Source organism: Sylvia atricapilla, chromosome 13, assembly GCF_009819655.1.
Source record: "Sylvia atricapilla isolate bSylAtr1 chromosome 13, bSylAtr1.pri, whole genome shotgun sequence".
NCBI classification, from domain to species: domain Eukaryota; kingdom Metazoa; phylum Chordata; class Aves; order Passeriformes; family Sylviidae; genus Sylvia; species Sylvia atricapilla.
Genome location: NC_089152.1, coordinates 9,327,021 through 9,345,232, shown reverse-complemented (window position 1 = coordinate 9,345,232; position 18,212 = coordinate 9,327,021). Strand labels below are relative to the sequence as shown.

At 39.4% G+C, this 18,212-nt stretch overlaps 1 protein-coding gene across 1 annotated transcript in view; it reads left to right on the top strand.

Annotated features, from left to right (window-relative positions):
* The window catches only part of ADAMTSL3 (ADAMTS like 3), a 165,024-nt gene that overhangs the window by 110,844 nt on the left and 35,968 nt on the right, over positions 1-18,212 (top strand). Inside the window, exons 10-15 of the mRNA XM_066328347.1 lie at positions 127-265; positions 1,803-1,853; positions 5,851-6,055; positions 6,878-7,025; positions 7,682-7,766; positions 14,441-14,727. Of these exons, the coding sequence (XP_066184444.1) occupies positions 127-265; positions 1,803-1,853; positions 5,851-6,055; positions 6,878-7,025; positions 7,682-7,766; positions 14,441-14,727 (915 nt within the window). The remainder of the gene's footprint in view (positions 1-126; positions 266-1,802; positions 1,854-5,850; positions 6,056-6,877; positions 7,026-7,681; positions 7,767-14,440; positions 14,728-18,212) is intronic.

The window sequence follows — 18,212 nt, the reverse complement described above, 5'->3', positions numbered from 1 at the left end:
TGCTCAGTGTTTCCTTGTTTAAAAGCAAACCAAAAAAGAGTAAGACAGAAAATTAATTCCATGGGGACATAAAGCCATTTTATTTTATCTCCATTACAAAAATTAACTTTGCTTCTGCACTATCAGGTTACCAGCTCAATTCAGCTGAATGTGTGGACATTCGTCTGAAGCGTGTTGTTCCTGACCACTACTGTCATTATCATCCAGAGAACAAGAAACCAAAGCCCAAGCTGAAAGAATGCAACATGGATCCCTGCCCTTCTAGGTCTGTATGGCAAATAAATTTGTGTGTGACACAGGCAGTTACTAAGGAGGAAGGAATTGTATTTACTCAATTTCAATTCTTTTTATCTTTAAGGCTGGTTAATCTTGGTGGGTTATTGCATGGTGGGTTAAAAGCTGATATTACTGCCAGTAGATGTGTGGCATCTCTTCAGTGTTGCAGAATAGAAGATTTTGCTCATTCAGAGATATTGTAAATACCAGTTTGTTCAGGGGCTAATTCTGCTTTGTCTCTTGCTGAGTAGTACATCACTAGTATGAGGATCTTGTGAGAGGGTTTGCCTACCTTTGGATTTATTGATGCTGTTATTCAGAACATCTCAACAGTCAGACAGAAGCTCCAGTCACTGCAAGTTTTACATATGGTTTAATTTGGTTTATTAATTTACCTACCATAAAAGTTTGATTCTTTATTGGTAATGTAGTGTTGACAATTTAATAATTAAATCTTCAGTCTATTTGTTTGGGTTTTTTAAAACTAGGCATTTTTAAAAAATCATTCAAAGTAAATATCCTTGTGGTATAAATGGCACAGGATATTAATGCCAAATTGTAAAGGCTATAGTACACATAAATTGTATTGAATTGCACTGCACTATTTCAGGCTAACTTTTGGATTGTCTGGTGAGGTTTCCTGGCTGTGCTAAAGAATCTTAAAATAACATCACAGTATCAAGTCCCAGAACCTCACATTAATATGCCAGCTGGCTGAACTAGAGTTATATGCAAGAAAAGGAAACTCTCTCAATGGATTTCATTTCCTACAGCTAAACTGTCCATTTCCTTTCATTCCTGTTGGACATAATTGTTGATAGTGACCTCTAACAGTTATAGATGTGCAGACTTTCAAGAGTTTTTTCCTGGAGAGTGGATCACTGTATGAAGCAGAAAGGTTTCAGTAATGTTTGATGGCAATGGGTTCCAAATGTTCCAAAGCTGGAATGGGAAAATTAGGGGAAAGAAAAGGGGTAATTATATTTTTCCTTGCAAATTTAGTTTATACAGCCAGGAAAAGGAAAGTACTACTGGATATAATACTGTATTTCCTAGCATTACAAGTAAGACTTTATGCCTGCTCTATGCTATGCAGTTCTAATAAACAGTCCTAGAAGCATTCAGGACCTATCTAGGATGAATCCTGTGATGCATTTGTTTCTCTGACATTCATGTCCCTCAGCAATCTTTGTTACAGATAGAAGTATGTGAATATTTTTTTGCTAATGAAGTCACATAGACCTAAAGGGTAACTGATAATGAATTTCTCTGCTGGAGGCTTGCTCATTTAATATTTTATGGTGGTATGAAATAGAGAAGCTCTATGGTGAATAGTTCTTTATCCATGCAGAAAAGGTAAGATTCTACGAGTTGTAAGGTTCACCATAAGGCTCGTGTAATGAAGTAAGGTTCCTGCTTTTCACATTGGGAATTGCTTACTTCAAGCATGATCGCATAAAAGTATGTACTTGATGTACAGTCTTGGGTATGAGAAATAATGATGCAATATTTATTTTTTTTGACAGTGATGGATTTAAAGAAATCATGCCCTATGATCACTTCCAGCCACTCCCTCGGTATGTATAATCAGGATAGCATATGTGTCAGCTTTAGCACACTTTGCACTGCAAATATACTGTTTTAGTACTAAGATAATGGAACATATTTTGATTTTTTTTCTGTACAGGAGGGTAAGTTTACAACAGTCCTGTAAACATCTCTGAAGCTTGTGATTTATTTTAGTGTGCTCTGGATGATTACCTTAACAGTCAGAGGTTAATATCCTCTTCTTGAAAATACCAATGTGAAGTCTTTAAAATAAACAGTTGTCCCCCTCAGCCTTCTCTGGCTGTCGTGCTGAGAAGAGCATCATCTTTAAATTGCATATATGAATTCTTGTCTTGAAGGTTTTTCTTTTGACAGGCTTTGAGATTTTATAGAACAGATCTTACTATGTACAGGACTCTGGAAATTCTTTTTCTCTTGAGAGGTCCGATCCTTCTCCTCTTTACATCTACAGTCTATTTATTGACATCAAAGATGACATGTCACTTTGAAGATACCAAATTGTTGGAATATGTTTCCTTAAATTAGGTCATCAGAGAAGAGGTTGTTACATTTTTTTTTCTTTTTAACACCTGAATCAATTACAAGGATTTAAAACTTCTCGGGAACCCTTAGATGTTTTATGAAGAATGTTAGGATTAAACAGTATTGAGTCACATTTGCTTTTAATGTAAAGAATTATAGTTGATGAGTTAGTTGCATATTTATCTGAGTTGAACCTCTGCTTTATTATGTCATGTAATGAATAATGTGTAGTTTTCTAAAGAAGTAAAGATATGAAGTAATAAGAATGAAATCATAGACTTGCACAGTGTAGTGGAGCTACTGATTACAGCTGATATAAATGTCATAGTTTAGTTCTGTAGCAATTTGTCCTTGTGGATCTGCTGTCCTGTGATGTACTTTGGCTTTCATGCATAGATGGGGATTTTTTTTTCCTCTACAGCTTTTTCCTGTAGAGTTCTCTAATTATATTCTGTCTCTCCCTTTCCATTTCTTCTGCCAATGCTTTCAGATCTCTCCTGGAACTCAGCTTAATGTATTTACAGGAGTATTTCATCTTCTGAACCACTCAGGGCTTGGAGACCACTTGGTAGAGAAATTTAATCCCCCTTTCTGTGCTCTACTGTGCTCAGCACGTTTGCATGACACTGTGGTGAGATAGATTATGTCTGTGATAAAGCTGTGGGCAGGTTTTCTTACTTCAAACAATAAGAGCTACAGACAGAGGCCCACCTCATTTCAGCACTTCGGTGTGTTCTGTCAGAGAGTATCATGGTCTTCCTGGGTGATGCTTCAGAATCAGGATGTAAAATAGCAGGAGGCCAAGCAGGGCTCAGAGCTGGTGAGAGGAAATGGGCTGTGTTGTACTGGGAGGGCTCCTAAGGAAACACCGTGAAGATGTAGAAACACCTTTTCTTGCAGGAATTGCTGAAAGAAAACACTAGTTGAAAGTTTGTTTACCTGCACCAGGAGATGACTCTGGTCCAGTGTGGATGCAAGTCTTGCTTCAGGGCAGCAGGATTTCTCTGTGCTGTTGCCTGGCAAGGAACTGGAACGCATTGCCCTGTGCTGGCTCTGCTTTCTTTCCTTTTTTTGCCTGTTTCTTGCATGCTGACCTAGGATTGTTCTTGCAAAGCAGGAGGAAAACCAAAGTACTGGAAATACGCTGGAGCAAAGCTGCACAGGCTCCTTCACCTCGAGCAGCAGTCCTACCTCACACCTCCTACATAACATGAGGGCCATGTGGAGGCTGCCCTGCAGTCCTGTGGTGTTTACCACTGCTTTCCATTCACACGAGGAAGTTGTGGGAAAGTCGTGGTGCACACCACAAGATCTTGAAAGAGTTCTCCTGTGGCTAGGGTTGTAAATGCCCCACTGAAATATTTTTACAGATGGAGAATTCTTTTGAAATAAATAGAAAAATTTCCCAGGATGAAAATTTTCTTTTAAAGCTTTTGGAATGCCTCCATTTATTTCAGACTTGTTGGACTGTTGAGGATCCCTTGACAGCTGTGGGTTCTGGAAAGTATCTCCTTTGACTGCTTGCCCAAGACCCCCCTTTTCCCCAGTAGCCATGGACCTCACTCCATCTTGAAAATGCTTGTGGGAGTATGGGATCTGGAGTGTGTTTGAAACTGATGAGATAAAGAAAAACAACTATAAAACTTCATGCTATAAACACTTTCAAGCCTTATATTACATACAGCACAGTGAGCCCTACATATATAAATCCATGAGCTGCTAATTCATTAAATAGTTAATTGCTCTTAAGTTCCTGATTTGTTAAAAGAAAATTAGTTAACACTGGCCATTCATGTAAGTCAACGAAGAGTGTAACTCTTGCTCTTCATATACATTTTGTTATTTTGATATGATATCAGTATCTCAGCATACAGCTTTATTCAGAATGCTTTTGAGTATATACTCCATGGTTAATGTCCCTTGGCTTGCTCTGTATTTTGTACTCATTCTTCTGTTGAGTTTAAGCATGATTAATATGTTTTTGTAGGCAGCTTAATGAATTGCTTAAAATAGGAAGTGTCCTTGATTTACCTGCTGCATCATAAAAAGTAGATTGCTTAAATTTACTTTTGATTTACAGGCCTCTGCTTCATTGAGTTGATATTGTGACTTCCTTTATGATAGCCAACTTGATTACTCTTGATTAAGTGATTTTGGTGGGATATTGTAGTACTTGCTGAGGCCATTGTTCAAAACAAATATAATTATTTTTATGATCCTTTTTGAGCCTCTGCAGTAATAGAGATAAGATTTAACTAACCAGACACTGATGAACCTGCAGGACTCAGTCATTTCCCAGGGCTTGGCTTTGATTCAGGAGGGCCATGGAAAGAAAGAAAGAGACAGGAGGTAGAGGGTGAGGAGGTATTGTGTGGGGGTCATTGGAGCCTACAGACAAATGCTTTGATAGAAGCTTGTTACCTCTAAATATGACAGGAGCAGGACATTATTGAAGTTAGGGTGATTGCTTAAATGTGCATTCATGCTAAGAGGTGAATGAAACTGAGTTTGTAGCCCAAAAACCTCCATGTCATTCTCGCTTCAGATGGTTCTACATTTTCCATCTTTATTGCAGTTAGGTCTAAGATTGTGAATAGATGTCCATTTTGAAGATATTTCTTCCCAGCAGATTGTTTTTTATCTCTCTGTTGGAGGCTACTACCCCAGAGCTCTGCTGATTTACAGGCTTTTCTTAATCCAAAATTTTCATTAATCTGTGCATTGCCCTGCTGCAGGAGCAATCAGCTGAGTTAGCCAAAGCAGCTGAGATGGATGAGAAGCTGCCTTTTGCTTGAAGCAAGATGGAAAGTGTGAATACAAGGTCGTTCAATGGCATTTTAATGAGGGTGGAAAACTCTTGCAGAACTGCAATCATGACCAGCCAAATGGTACCTGCCACAGTTTAATTTGATCACAGTCCTTATGGATGAAGGCAATTTGGTATGAGATAGCTGGGTTGACCCAAAGTTTTAGAAATCTCATAAAAATTCCTTCAGGAGCAGATTTTTAAGGGTAGTCTGCGTGATGTTAGCAGCGATGAGCCTTAAGTAATAACACCCTCAATCAGGGCAGCCAGATTTGTCTTTGTCTTTCAGACTTCATAGGATCTTAAATACAGGGGCTTCTTTGTCTCTGACAATGGTAATAAGTGTCTATGTGATCACATAAATTAATTGCCAAAAATATTCCATTTAGATGATTTAGACTATTTTAAAGTAAATTCTTTCCGGTAATCAATCTCCGTATATTCACAGTTTCTAAATTATGTATGAGAATAAAAGTTTCAGTTATGTTTTGAAATCTACTTACATTTACAGTTCTATTTCTGATTTTGCACATGAATTTAAGCCTGGAATAATGCAAGGTAGGTGGTAAGAATGCAGCAACCAAACTTTAATTGACACTAAGGTTGGACTCAATAGTTTGCATTTTTAATAGAGGTTAGTGGAATAAGAAAGGGCCTTATGAGGTTTTTTTTTCCAGATGGGAACATAACCCATGGACTGCATGTTCAGTTTCCTGCGGAGGTGGCATTCAGAGGAGAAGTTTTGTGTGTGTAGAGGAGACCATTCATGGAGAGATACTGCAAGTAGAGGAATGGAAATGCATGTATGCCCCAAAGCCCAAAGTCATTCAGACCTGCAATCTGTTTGATTGTCCTAAATGGGTGGCGATGGAGTGGTCTCAGGTAAGTTGAGAAGTAATTTGAACCTTCAGTCTTGTTTTCTAAAGACAGGCTCTGGTCTTGTGTTACCATGTATTTGTTAGCACAGGACTAATGGAATAGTATAGCCATGAATGATAACCAGTAGTACTGGGAAAAGTTTGCTCAAAGCAGTTCTACCTGATAATCAAAACATTAATGTGTCTGTGTGGAGAAAAAAAATCCATGTAGAATTCCTTGTGCCAGTTGAATTCCTGATTTGCATGGAGGAGAGGTTAGAGACAGAGGTCAGGCCCCTTTGCAGTCACGTCATTTATGTCTCAGTTCTTGATAAATGTAGTATTTCACTGGCTGTAATAGTTAAAGGCATGTCTGTCTCAGGGGCTGGCAAGTCTGCAAGGGTGATTTTCCAGCATTCTCCCTTTTCATTATAGGAACAATAGCATAAGCCAACTTCTCCTGGCTGCAGTTATCTGATACAGTCAGATAGGTCAGCACTCCTGTAACTCCTTGGTTTATCCACAGTGACACGAGAGTGCAGAAAATGCAGCTCCCCTGACCCAGCCTTAGCCCAAGATCACCACTGTAAGAGGGTGCATCCTCAGTGCATAGCCACTTCTGTTTCAGACTGTTGCCAATCAGATAAACTTCACAGAACCCCAATAAATCACCTGCATTCCCAAAACTCAGACTTTTATTCCGGCATCACCCTTTCCCTTATTCACCTAGCAACTCAGGGACAAATTCCTACATCTGGGTGGGTAAAACTTCAGGGACCAGCCGTTTGCTGGTTGTGACATCCTGCAGGAGCAGCAGGGTGAGGTGGCTGTCCCCTGTCCCCTGCAGTGCACGGTGACCTGCGGCCGGGGGCTGCGCTACCGCGTCGTGCTGTGCATCGACCACCGCGGGCAGCACGTCGGGGGCTGCAACCCACAGCTCAAGCTGCACATAAAAGAGGAGTGCATCGTGCCAATACCCTGTTACAAGCCAAAAGGTAACTGGAATTTTGTCTGCCTCTGTTATTGTTTTTACATTTTTGTTCGGAGAATTAAAAGCCCCTGGTAACCTTTTTCAGAAATGCCAGAAGCTGGAATTTACTAGAGGGTTTTTTTTTTTTTTCAGTTTTGGCAGAAACAAGCACTTTAATTATTGGTGCTAGGAAAAGTGCCCTGCTGATATTTTTTGCTGATAATGTGGCCAGACTGTCATGAGGTGAACGTGCCAACTAATTCTATATAGTCTGGTCAAATTGGGAAAACCAGAATTAATGAGCTTAACACAGGCAGGAGGAGTTGTTCAATAATACTTTTAATGGGAATGAAACTCCATATGTATCACCTGGGATCTTCTTGTTTGCTTTCATTAAGTGTGTCAACATCCTCAGTGTGACTCAGCAGCTCATTAACTTATACTCAAACTGCTTTTCTTTTTCCCTGTCCATTTCTGCATTTTTGAAACAAAGAATGCAGCTCAAACAGCATGATGAAGTTTTCCAGTAAATTTTGTTTCATTATCCTGTATATCTCCAAAAGCATTAGATCAATAAGCAATGTAAACTGTGAAGTTCTGAGGTGACTAATGATAACATCCACATACTGCTTTTATTTTGAAGAAATTACTGAATGTTTTGGGTTTTTTTTCCTCTACCAGAAAAAAGTCCTGTGGAAGCAAAATTGCCATGGTTTAAACAGGCCCATGAAATGGAGGAGACCATAACAGTCTCAGAAGAGCCAACGTAAGTACACTGCCTTTTACAGTGAAGAAGCATTTCCACTGTGTTTTGCAGATCTCTGGAATGATTGTTGCTATGCAGTTTGCTTTGACAGTTGGCCCTCCATGGGAGATGAGTCCTGTGGTGAGCTGTTCCTAATTTTACATCTCAGTAACTTTGCCTCTGGAGCTCCTGTTCTGGATGACACAGAGCTACACTATTATAGTGCCCCTATATCATTCAGGAATTCAAAGGGATCTTGATTTAGTCTAATTAAGCCCTAATTAATGCATGTGGAGATGCTTCAGCAGAAATAAATTTAAAAACTTAGGTTTTATCCCGGTCATTGCTGTAACCTCAAGAATGTAGTGGTGGTATTAAAACTTAAGAGGTACTTTGTAGGGTTGCCAGGATTTCCTTGGGGGGTGAGACCAATGCATAAAGTGAGAAAAACCTGCTGATCTCTGTGCTTAGCTGCATCTCTGGGGGTAAGTTGTGCTATTTTACATGTGTATATGTGTGAAATAACATCTGGATTTTGCAAGTCCTCTTAAAAACTGATGAGGTTAAGCCTTGCAAGTCCTGGGGATGAAAGCATAGCTTAAATCCAGCTAACTTGTTCCTGACCCTTGTATGTTAGGGCATCCACAGAATTCCTTATACCCCCTGTGTACATTTCATACACACACACACATATTTACATTTGTAACATATTCAATATACAGGCATTAAAGTGCTTCAATTTCTAAAAAGTATTTACTCAGTATATGGTGAGATTTTAAACAGTATTTTATTGTGCTTTGCTGAATTCTGCACTTTTTTATAGTAAGGTCAGTTTGAAATAATTTAGAGTAGCTTAAAGAAATTACTTTGGATCTCTATTGCTCTGATAGCGGAGTGTACCTTATGCTTATTTTTCTTCTTCCATCAAGCTATTCCTGATTTTTGGCACACATGCAGCAACAGGTGTGACCATGAGTAATAAAATCTTTACACCTGCAATGACTCACAGGAGAAACCTCTTGCCAAACAGGTGTTTATATAGTTATGGTGAGTGTAGTTTAAACTTTTCACTGCTCTAGCCTCTCAAGTCGAGTGTCAACCTACTGTGAGTGGTTATTTCACTCTCCACATCAGTGGCCCAGGATTCAGGCAGGGTAGTAGCAAAGATATAAAAATAAAGTGTGATTGTCAAAGGGGGATGATGCAATCAAATGTGCTTTTTAAGTGTCAGGATAGCAGAATGAAGGTATATGAGGTCACTTCTAGAGAGGATTCAGCATGAAGCTATAAAGAAAATTATCTCCAGCATCACAAAATCCTGCTGTGGAAACCATGAGCTAATACAGTTTCTGAGTTTTTAGGATCCTTCAGCATTAGTCTCACAACAATCAGGGAGGGACACATCAGTGCTGGTTCAGGGGATATGTAGAATGTAACAGAGCTGAACCAGAAACTTTGTCATGGGATGCCTTGTGCCTTGTCCTGACAATGACAGCAGTAATAAATCCTTCCTAGCTGTGACCCATATATTCCACTGTAGCCTTTTTCTTCTCCACTCACTCTGGAGACTTGGCTGTTTTCCATCTTTCATTCATGAGCCTCATCCTGTCCTTAGGCTTTTTTTTTTCCCCCAATTTCCAGAGCATCTCCACCTAAGTCTGAAAGGTTTCTCCAGCCGCCTCTTGGTGATGACTCTTCTCACCACCCCCTCTGTGCTGAGGGGCTCTGAGGGGCTGTGCCCCCCGAGTCTGGGCACTCTGGGCTCTCCTGGGACCCAGATCTAGCACTGTAGCCACATTCCCCATTAGTTTCACTTTAGTGTCTTCTGCTGCCAGTTGCTCCCTCTTTAGTCTTCCAAGGAAGGTGGCAGGTAAGGAGAAATAAGAAATAACTGGTGCCTGACTCCATTCCTTTTTACAGATTGTCTGTTGGTCATGTGGGCAGTGATGGTTTGCAATCAGGGAATTTCTCCATCAGTGCTTTAAACCTCATGCCCAAACTATTCTGGTCCTTTCCAGCTAGAGTCAGATTTTTGGGTCAGGAATTAAGATTTAAAAAGAAACTGTGACAATAATTTGTTGCTTCTCCCAAAATAAATTATAACAAGATTTCCCTGTGGTTCAGATCTATTTAACTTTGTTTTCTGTAATTTAGACATGGCACAGTGATAACTCACAGCCCACCTCTGCCTAGCAGGAGAATTATTATTTCCTTGGTGAAATGCCATCACTTTTAATTTTAGTTACTCTGTTGTCATCCAAATTTAAACCACAATATGAAGTCTCAACTTCTAGTCCATTCTTTTATGACAACTTTCTCTCTATGCTTTTGTGTGATATTTTAGTTGATAATGAATAAGAGAATAAATGCAGCTGTGTTTTAGAACCCACAAGTGATGGATATGCCAAAAGTAGCTTGTGGAAGATAAATACTTCTGCCTCTGTGGTCTACCACGGCTGGTGTCCTGAATTTACATAGAGGGGGAATGTTCAAAAGCTTCTTTTCTTTTTTTTTTTTTTTTTTTTTCTTTTTTTTTTTTATTATTAGCAAAATAAAAAATGACTGTCCTTAAAGCGAGGCCAAGAAAAATGTAGGTCTGACCTTTTGAGTTTTCAGTTGCGGAATGTGATGACAGTTGATACCAATCATTATTTTAAATGTTCTTCCCTCGAGCCTTCTTAGTTACAGTGGGATTCTCAGAGAAGCTCCAGCAAGTTTTTGCATCCTTTTTATTACTCGTAAGTTAAGGAAATAGACACCTCAGCTGCCTTTCTCTGTCATTGCTTAGGGAAAAACAAAAATGTTTTCAAAAACTGATATATTTTTTCAGCAGTATGAACTAAAAAGTGATGTGAAATGCAGTGTTTCTCATAAAGGTTCCCACTAAGTGCATTGCAGTCATTTTCACAGACACGTCCCCACTGTGCCTTTGGTGATAAGAGAATTTCCCATGTCTCACAGTTCCTTCTCTGAAAATGGGCTGGTGATTTTGTTGAACACATTACCCTTGAGGCTGATAAAACCAGCAGTGTGATTCTGTTCAGGGCAGGCAAAGGTGGTACTGCAGGGAGGGGTAGGATGCCAGCATCATGGAAGTTCTGCTCAGTAACAGCCAACACTTTAGATGCTTCTTTACACTTTTTATCCAGGACCCTTGGTACATTAGGATTGGATTGGAAATATTGCTAGAGCAGCCTCTTTTCTTTTCATTATTTAGACATTTCCTGTCTTAACTGAAAGCAAGAACTATGGTCATGAGGAAAATAAAAAATTAAGAGACACCATGTTTTTCCAAGTCTTGATTAAGCTGAAGAAGGCTGCACTTAGTTCAGTGTTCAGTTCAGATTTGATTTGGTTGAGTTGGACTGCTCTGTTCCAGTTTTATCATCACTAGTCTAGGTCACTGTTTCATTTCCCAGGTCATCCTACACTTGCTTTTACAGCATGTGCCAGGTGAATGCACATTTTCATAAGTGCTAGACTGATAACTGCAGCATGGAGATGCCCTCTGCTGCATCTGTAGTGTCTTCATTATTTATACCTGCTCAGACAAGTGTAGGAGCAATTTAGTTCAATGTAGCATTGGGAAGCATGGCTGGGTAAAAAAAGCTGATTATAAAAAGTTGTACCTGCTCAAATTTGCATTTTACCATTTTTTTATTTTTTTTTTTTAATGAGGAGTCTCATCTATGAGCTTAAAGATCTCAGAAAGTTTTAATTTTCCTGTCCATTGTAAATTGCTGATGGTCTACAAAGCATTGTAGTAGAAGTACTTTGATGCTCCTTAATCCTGTCCTGAGATGACTCTGAGTGTGTGCCCATTGAAGGCAGACTGAGCATACTTCAGGGAAGTATTGTGTCCAAATCATGACCATGTGTGTGCTGTGAATGCCAAAGTACCTCACATCTGAAGCTGATGGAGTTTGACCTGTCACAGGCTTTGGTTTTGCATGTTCAAGATAAAATAAAAGTTAACCCACCCCCCGCACCCATCTGCCTGAACTCAAAATTCAGATAAAAATCAGCTCTCTTAGTGTTCAGACATTTCTTTGCTCTGCTTTCATATTAGCAGTCTCCATTGGCATCTGTGGTACTTAGTGTGACTTGAACATGATCATCCTTGAAGAAGTTTTATAGTTTAGGATCTCAATAGGTAAATAGTCACATGACTAGTTTAGCAAATGCCAAGGTACAATTAAAAGTATTTTGTATGTTCATTTCTTTATCTTGCACTTCACTTAAAAAATATCAGACATGAATATTCAACACAAAAATCTGAATTCTAATACAGGCTTGATATAAAGTCAAGAAAAAAAAATGCTTAGAATTTTCTGAGTTTCTTTATAAATCAGTTGGTTGCTGAGTGAAATGATATCTGTGGTTCAAAATTTCCTTTCATTTATATAGGATTTCAAAATAATGTTTTTGGAATACATTATTTTTGAATGTTTAAATGCACTCAACTAACAGTACACAAAACTAACACTAATTTCTGGTATGCTGCTGTCATGCTTTTACCAAAAGAAGTTATTATTTTCAGACTATAAACCTAGGTATGGCTAGAAGACCAACCAACTATTTTCAGCTATAAATGTCCATCAATTTTATTTTTCCAGTTAGGTACCTAAGTATAAATGGGCCTAATTTTTTTTTTTTTTACACTGAAGGAGAAGAAAGTAATCTTTCTGTTAAGTCTATGCACACTGGCCTTGATCCAATAAAGCACTTAAGCACAAGTTTCCCTCTGAACACATTGTCATCCTGTTGACTTCAAAGCACAGCTAATATGCTTAAGTTAGGCTCATGCTTAAGCATTTCATTGGATGAGGGTGATTTTGCCATCCTAAGTAGTTTGCATAGCTGTCTTTAAAAAGACTGTCTTTAAAAATCCTGATATTCCAGGATTAAGCTGATTCTGTCTGTTGGGGTAAGAGAAAGCCTTCCTTTGTAGCTTTTCCCACAGAATGGCCATTAGAATTTATATCAAAAGCGTCTGGACACTGACCCACTGGCACCAGCTGTGCCATCAGACTCAGTGGGCTGTTAGGTTGCTCCTAACCTGGCATTTGCTCAGATTTGCAAATTGTAGGGCACAGCCATCCACTGTTTTGATAGTATCCTTCCAACAAAAATCAATCTGACCATGTTGGAAGGTGCTCAGGCTTGTGAAGGGATGAGCACTGGGAGTTCTCAGTGTCAGGAGGAGCTGGGATAGTGTGCCTTTTCCTGAAGTCTGATGAGGACCAGTGAGCTCTAACTAAAATTCTGAGACAGTTCAAGGAAACTTTGATGGGCTTAGATATATTTATCTTTGTAGCAGAGCTGTAAGGCTATTCCATTAACATCTCCTTAAAGAATAACCAGGTAATCTTTAACCTCTGTTAGAAATGAGAATAGCCTTTTCCACAGGAAAAAGTTTCTTTTGGGGTCTGTCCCAATCACAGCCGGGGTGACTATCCCAAGGACTGACTTAGAGTATCCTTACAGCTTATCCAGCCATCAGTCTCCTTTCTTCTATTTGATTCTTCCTCTGTGTATACTGGCAAGAAATTATTGGCAAGATGATAAACTGTGCACAGAATCAAACCACACTGTTGACATTTTTCTGTGCTTACTGTGCATGCAGAGTGTAAATACTGATTTTTGTCTTACACAACTGTTCTTATGTTTGTAAGGGCAACTTTCCTGCAGTAAGGGAAGGATAATCTTTTATCCAAGATAAGGGCCAAATCTTTGAATCCTAATTTGGATCTTTCTTTCCAAATACATTTTTAACATTGGTCAAATTATCCTCCTATATCTCCTGCTGGTGTTTTGATCATCAGCTACATTTGGACACATAATAAAGAGCAACTGCTGCCTTTTCATGAGGGGAAAAAAAGTTCTAGGAAATTCTGTATCTGATTTCTTATAAAGTACACCCTAGAGCCACCCAGGATGACTTTATTGATGAAATTCAACCCCTTGGCTCTAGTGCCATTTTGAAAATTACTATCAGATATTAACGTGACCCTCAAAGTCAGAGAATATTATGACAAATTCATGACCTGTAAAACAAGATTTTACTGTAGTTCATCAGGAGCACAAAAGCTTTCTAATAAAAATGATGGACTGTGGGCTGGTTAGACTGTAGGCTCTTTATTGAAGATGAGAGGCTGCTTGGAAGATTGAATCTGAAGAGCAGCCTGCAGTGCTGGATGTGCCTCCATTTGAAAAGGGCTTCTCTTCTCTCTGGTTGCTGATTGTTAGTATGACAAAGTGAGGAGCTCTCAGATTTAAGCAGGTTGCAAATATACTTTTGGGATATACCCAGGTCTCTGTACTTGGGGAGCTATTTTATATGGTAATAGATACATCTTCCTGGAGTTTCTCCTTTTTTTCCCCCCTGAAGGAGCCTGAGAAAAGATTTAGGTGTTTCCCTTTTTCCTCAGAAAAGGATACAGCTTTGCCTGTTCCTTCTGATTCTTTCTTCTCTTTTCCTACATCTTCTTGTGTGAATTTTGGTAGATGGTCTGGGATGTGAGAATCAAGTGACAGACTTAAGATACTTGGTTATGCATTCCACTTAAGCATCAGTAATTATGTATTGTCTGCTCTGTGTATAAACACACATCTATGTGTGTTGGCTGTGGTTTAGCTGTGCATACACAGGCACAATTACATGGAATAAATGACTGTTCTGTGATGGTCTGCAGGTTTATTCCTGAGCCCTGGTCTCCATGCAGTGCCACGTGTGGCAGTGGCATCCAGGTGCGAGATGTGAAGTGCCGGATTCTCCTGGCCTTTACCCAGACTGAGGTGGAGCTGCCCGAGGAGGAATGTGAGGATGTGAAGCCACCAACAGAACGAGTCTGTCACCAGGTGTCCTGTGACAGTGATCCTGTCCCCTACACACCAGAATTCCCTCATGCTGAAGATGGCAGTGTGATTTATGACTGGGAATATATCGGGTTCACTCCATGTTCAGCCACGTGTCTTGGAGGTACCTTTTATTTTTTCTTCATTTATTGTGAGTTGTAAGAATCTGGCATGGTTTGGTATTGTTGCATCTCCTGTAAGTGTTACCCTGAAGTAACTCTGTTCATCTGTGGGAAAACCTGCAGCTACAAGCTTTAATATACTTTTGGTTATCAATAGGCTATTTCAAACTACTTTCTTTCCTTCAGCAAACAATTACTGGGTTAAGTAAGGGGCAAGAAGTGGATACAGCAACTTGCTTTAGTCTTGCTGTGCCAGGAGTGTCAGCTGCCAGGCCGTGTGTGGTACCCAGTATGTTTGGTGCATCAGTGGTGGAAACATTTAGATGACCTTCCTTCTCCTAGGAACCAAAAGTGTGTGGTTTCAGAGTAAAAAAATCCCATGTTTATTCCTTTTCTTCCAAAATGCTGCCATTCTCTGCAGAGCAGTAGGAATCCAGAGTTGTAATTAGTGAGACTTGCTTCCAGGCTGGCCGGCAGGAAGATCAAACGGGAGCTGGTTTGGTGCTCTGTATCACTGCAGAGGAACTCTGTGCCATACATCTGTCTGCAAGTAGTTAGGCACATTCCTCCTTGGATGTAATCGAATCTCCCTGTCGTAGTAAGTACATGTTACCAGACAAGGCTGCTGGTGTTGCTACTACTTGCTGTACTTTGGGACCGAGCACAAGTGAGTTATGAAGTGTTAAGTGGAGGCAGTGGGATTGTGAACACACCTATATATGACAGGACTGCTGACATCAGTGGGAAGTGAAGACAGTTGTACCCATAGAAGAAATAAAAAAAAATGTAGAAAAAAAGAGAAAACAGAAACAATTGGAAGTGGGGAGCAAGATAGAGCTCACAAGCAGCCTCCTTTGTGCTGTTCACCAGCTCAAAGCTGGAAGGCAGAAGCTGGGAGGGATGGCCCAGAATGGGATCAGCAGGACGGTAAGTGACTGCTAATGTCTCCTTTATCATTTACCACTGCTGCTTACTGAGGGGGGTGATCCATAGGAATAACAGCACCTGTGATCTCCAAAGCTAGAACTTCCCATTCCCAGCATTATCTGCAGTGGGCATCATGATTGGCTGGGGAGGAGAGACTGTAGTCAAAGTATGTTTGTAGAAGCATGAAATGGTAGTGACAGCTATTGTGGCTGAGAGTCTCTGTTTTGTATTTCAGTAAGAGAAATGTTTTAGAAATAAGGAAATTCTACTGTAAAGCAGAAGCAAACCATTCATTAATTCTAAATCTGTAGTTCTGGTATCTCAACTGATTTTTGTAATGTAAAACCATTTTCTTGCTATCTTAAATCCCCTTTACTGCTTTTTAGCCAATGTCTTTTCCATAGGTGTTCTTAAACTGCAAGGTTTTTGAATTTTGAGGGTATCATCAGATTTGTAGGCTGAAATAATCTCTAGTCTTTGCCTGCTATTGCACGTGTGCATGTTTGCATTGTGCATCTTCAAGGGTGAGCTTGTCCTTGCAAAGCATCCCCATAAAAACTTGCACTTGGTGTGTAGGCTGATGGTAATTTAAGGAGCCTGCACTGAACACAGCAGTTTCATTGGAAGGAACTTCAAAATGACTGATGAGCAAGAATCTTGTGTTCAGCTTAATTTTGTTCCTGAGGGAGCTGAGTATGAATTCTGTTGTTGACTTCTGACCCCTTCATGAATTTGTGAGGTTTCCTGACCCAGAATTGTCCTGTAAGTGTTCACAGTAATCTAACAATTTGTTTGCTATGCAGTAGAAATGACTCACTTGAAGAGGTCTGAAAGACAATATCTATTTGTGTTTTTTAAGACTTCTGTGGTATCACTGGTACTGTGTCTAGACATTTTCCTTACTTGATGCTCCTGGGAAATGTGGGAAATTGTCAGGGTGTTTTATCAATGAGCAGCTTCAGAAGCCCTCATGTTGCTGTGCTAGTTTAGGTGATTTTTCCTTTCTATCAGCTCTGGTCTTCTGGCTGCCTTGGCAAAGGCTTTCAAGCAGACCAAAAATTACCTGCCGATAAATAGTTTTAAAGGAACCAGACATCTCTTCTGTTTCCAACTCACTGCAATGTACTAACTAATGATCTCACTGTCTACTATTTTTCCATTGTATAGTTCAAAGGACCTGATCCATTTCTGCTAAGTTTTATGTTCAAATCTCATTTCAATTAGATGAACTCTTTCATTATAAGAAATAAATGTTGTCTGAGTTTGGAATAACCCAGTGTAATGTAAATTATATTAGGTACTTTTTTCTCTAGTATGTATGCATCTAGCAGTGGCTGTTAAAACAAATTCCTGTGGATTTCTGTATCCTCGGAACTCCCTACCCCCATTTCTTACTGCTTAACTCTTTCTGAATGAGGGAAAATTCTGCAGGGTCTAAGTAGGCTGGAAGCTTTTATAGCCACTATTTGAGCAAAGTCCGAATCTCTCTTTCAGAGCTTGTCACTTGCACCTTTTTTTTAATCCTCACACAGACTAGACTTGTAATTCAGTCTCCTCTGGTCCCTCTGCAAAGCAGATGAAAAAATGCAGATGGAAACATTGGGGATTTTTGGGTATTTGACTTACAGAGGGTGATTTGCAAGGCGTTATCAAACATCATCTTTCCAGTTCTAGAGCAAGAGTCACACCAGTCTTGGGTCATTTGTGTGCTTTCTGCACCAAACCGCTGTGGCTTCTCACACACCACGTGAAGGGCCAAACAAGTTGAGGTTTTGAGAGCAGCTGAGTTGTTTTATGCCTCTTAGCATAATTAATGCTTCCTTCATCAGTCTTTCCATGAGTGTAAATAAAAGTTGTCGAGGTCTATTAGTCATAGGCAGACATCACCTTTAATACCCATAGGAAGCTCTGTAACCAGTCTGAAATCTAGAGATCTGTTTTTTTTATTCAGTGCCTGAAGAAATCCCAAACTGAAATTAAGCCAGCTGTGTGCTTGGGGATCTCAGAATTTGCCTTCATTTTCCCTGAATGGTTTTTTGGGTTTCTTTGTTTTTGTTTTTGTTTTAAATCTGAAGAACTTTGGCCATGATGTGAGAGTCCCAGATGTAAGTTTAATTTACATAATATCACCAGCAGGGAATTAATAATCATTATGAGAATAAAGAATATGCCTGAAGAGAAATGTTTTCGTTGTAATCTATACCATTTCTTTAGTGTTGTCAATCATTTGACTACTCAGCAATATTTAAAAGGGATGTTTTTCATTTTAAAAAATCACTGAACACTTTCTTGTTTAAATATACCTTTAGTTGCAAGAGGCAGATTTTGGTGGTTAAATGATGTTGTTATTGTTATTATCATTATCATTATTATAATTCTCCATATGCTTCAAAAACTATTATTTGAGCCACCTAAAATCATTACATTGGCCTAAAAATAATGGGATTGAGCAGTAAATAACATATGCACTTCCCGTTATTTCCTCTGTAGCCTCTGTGGCTTTGGTAACTTCAGAGTTCAGTCAAGTTGTATTTTCAGGCTTTTGTCTGGACCATAAGGG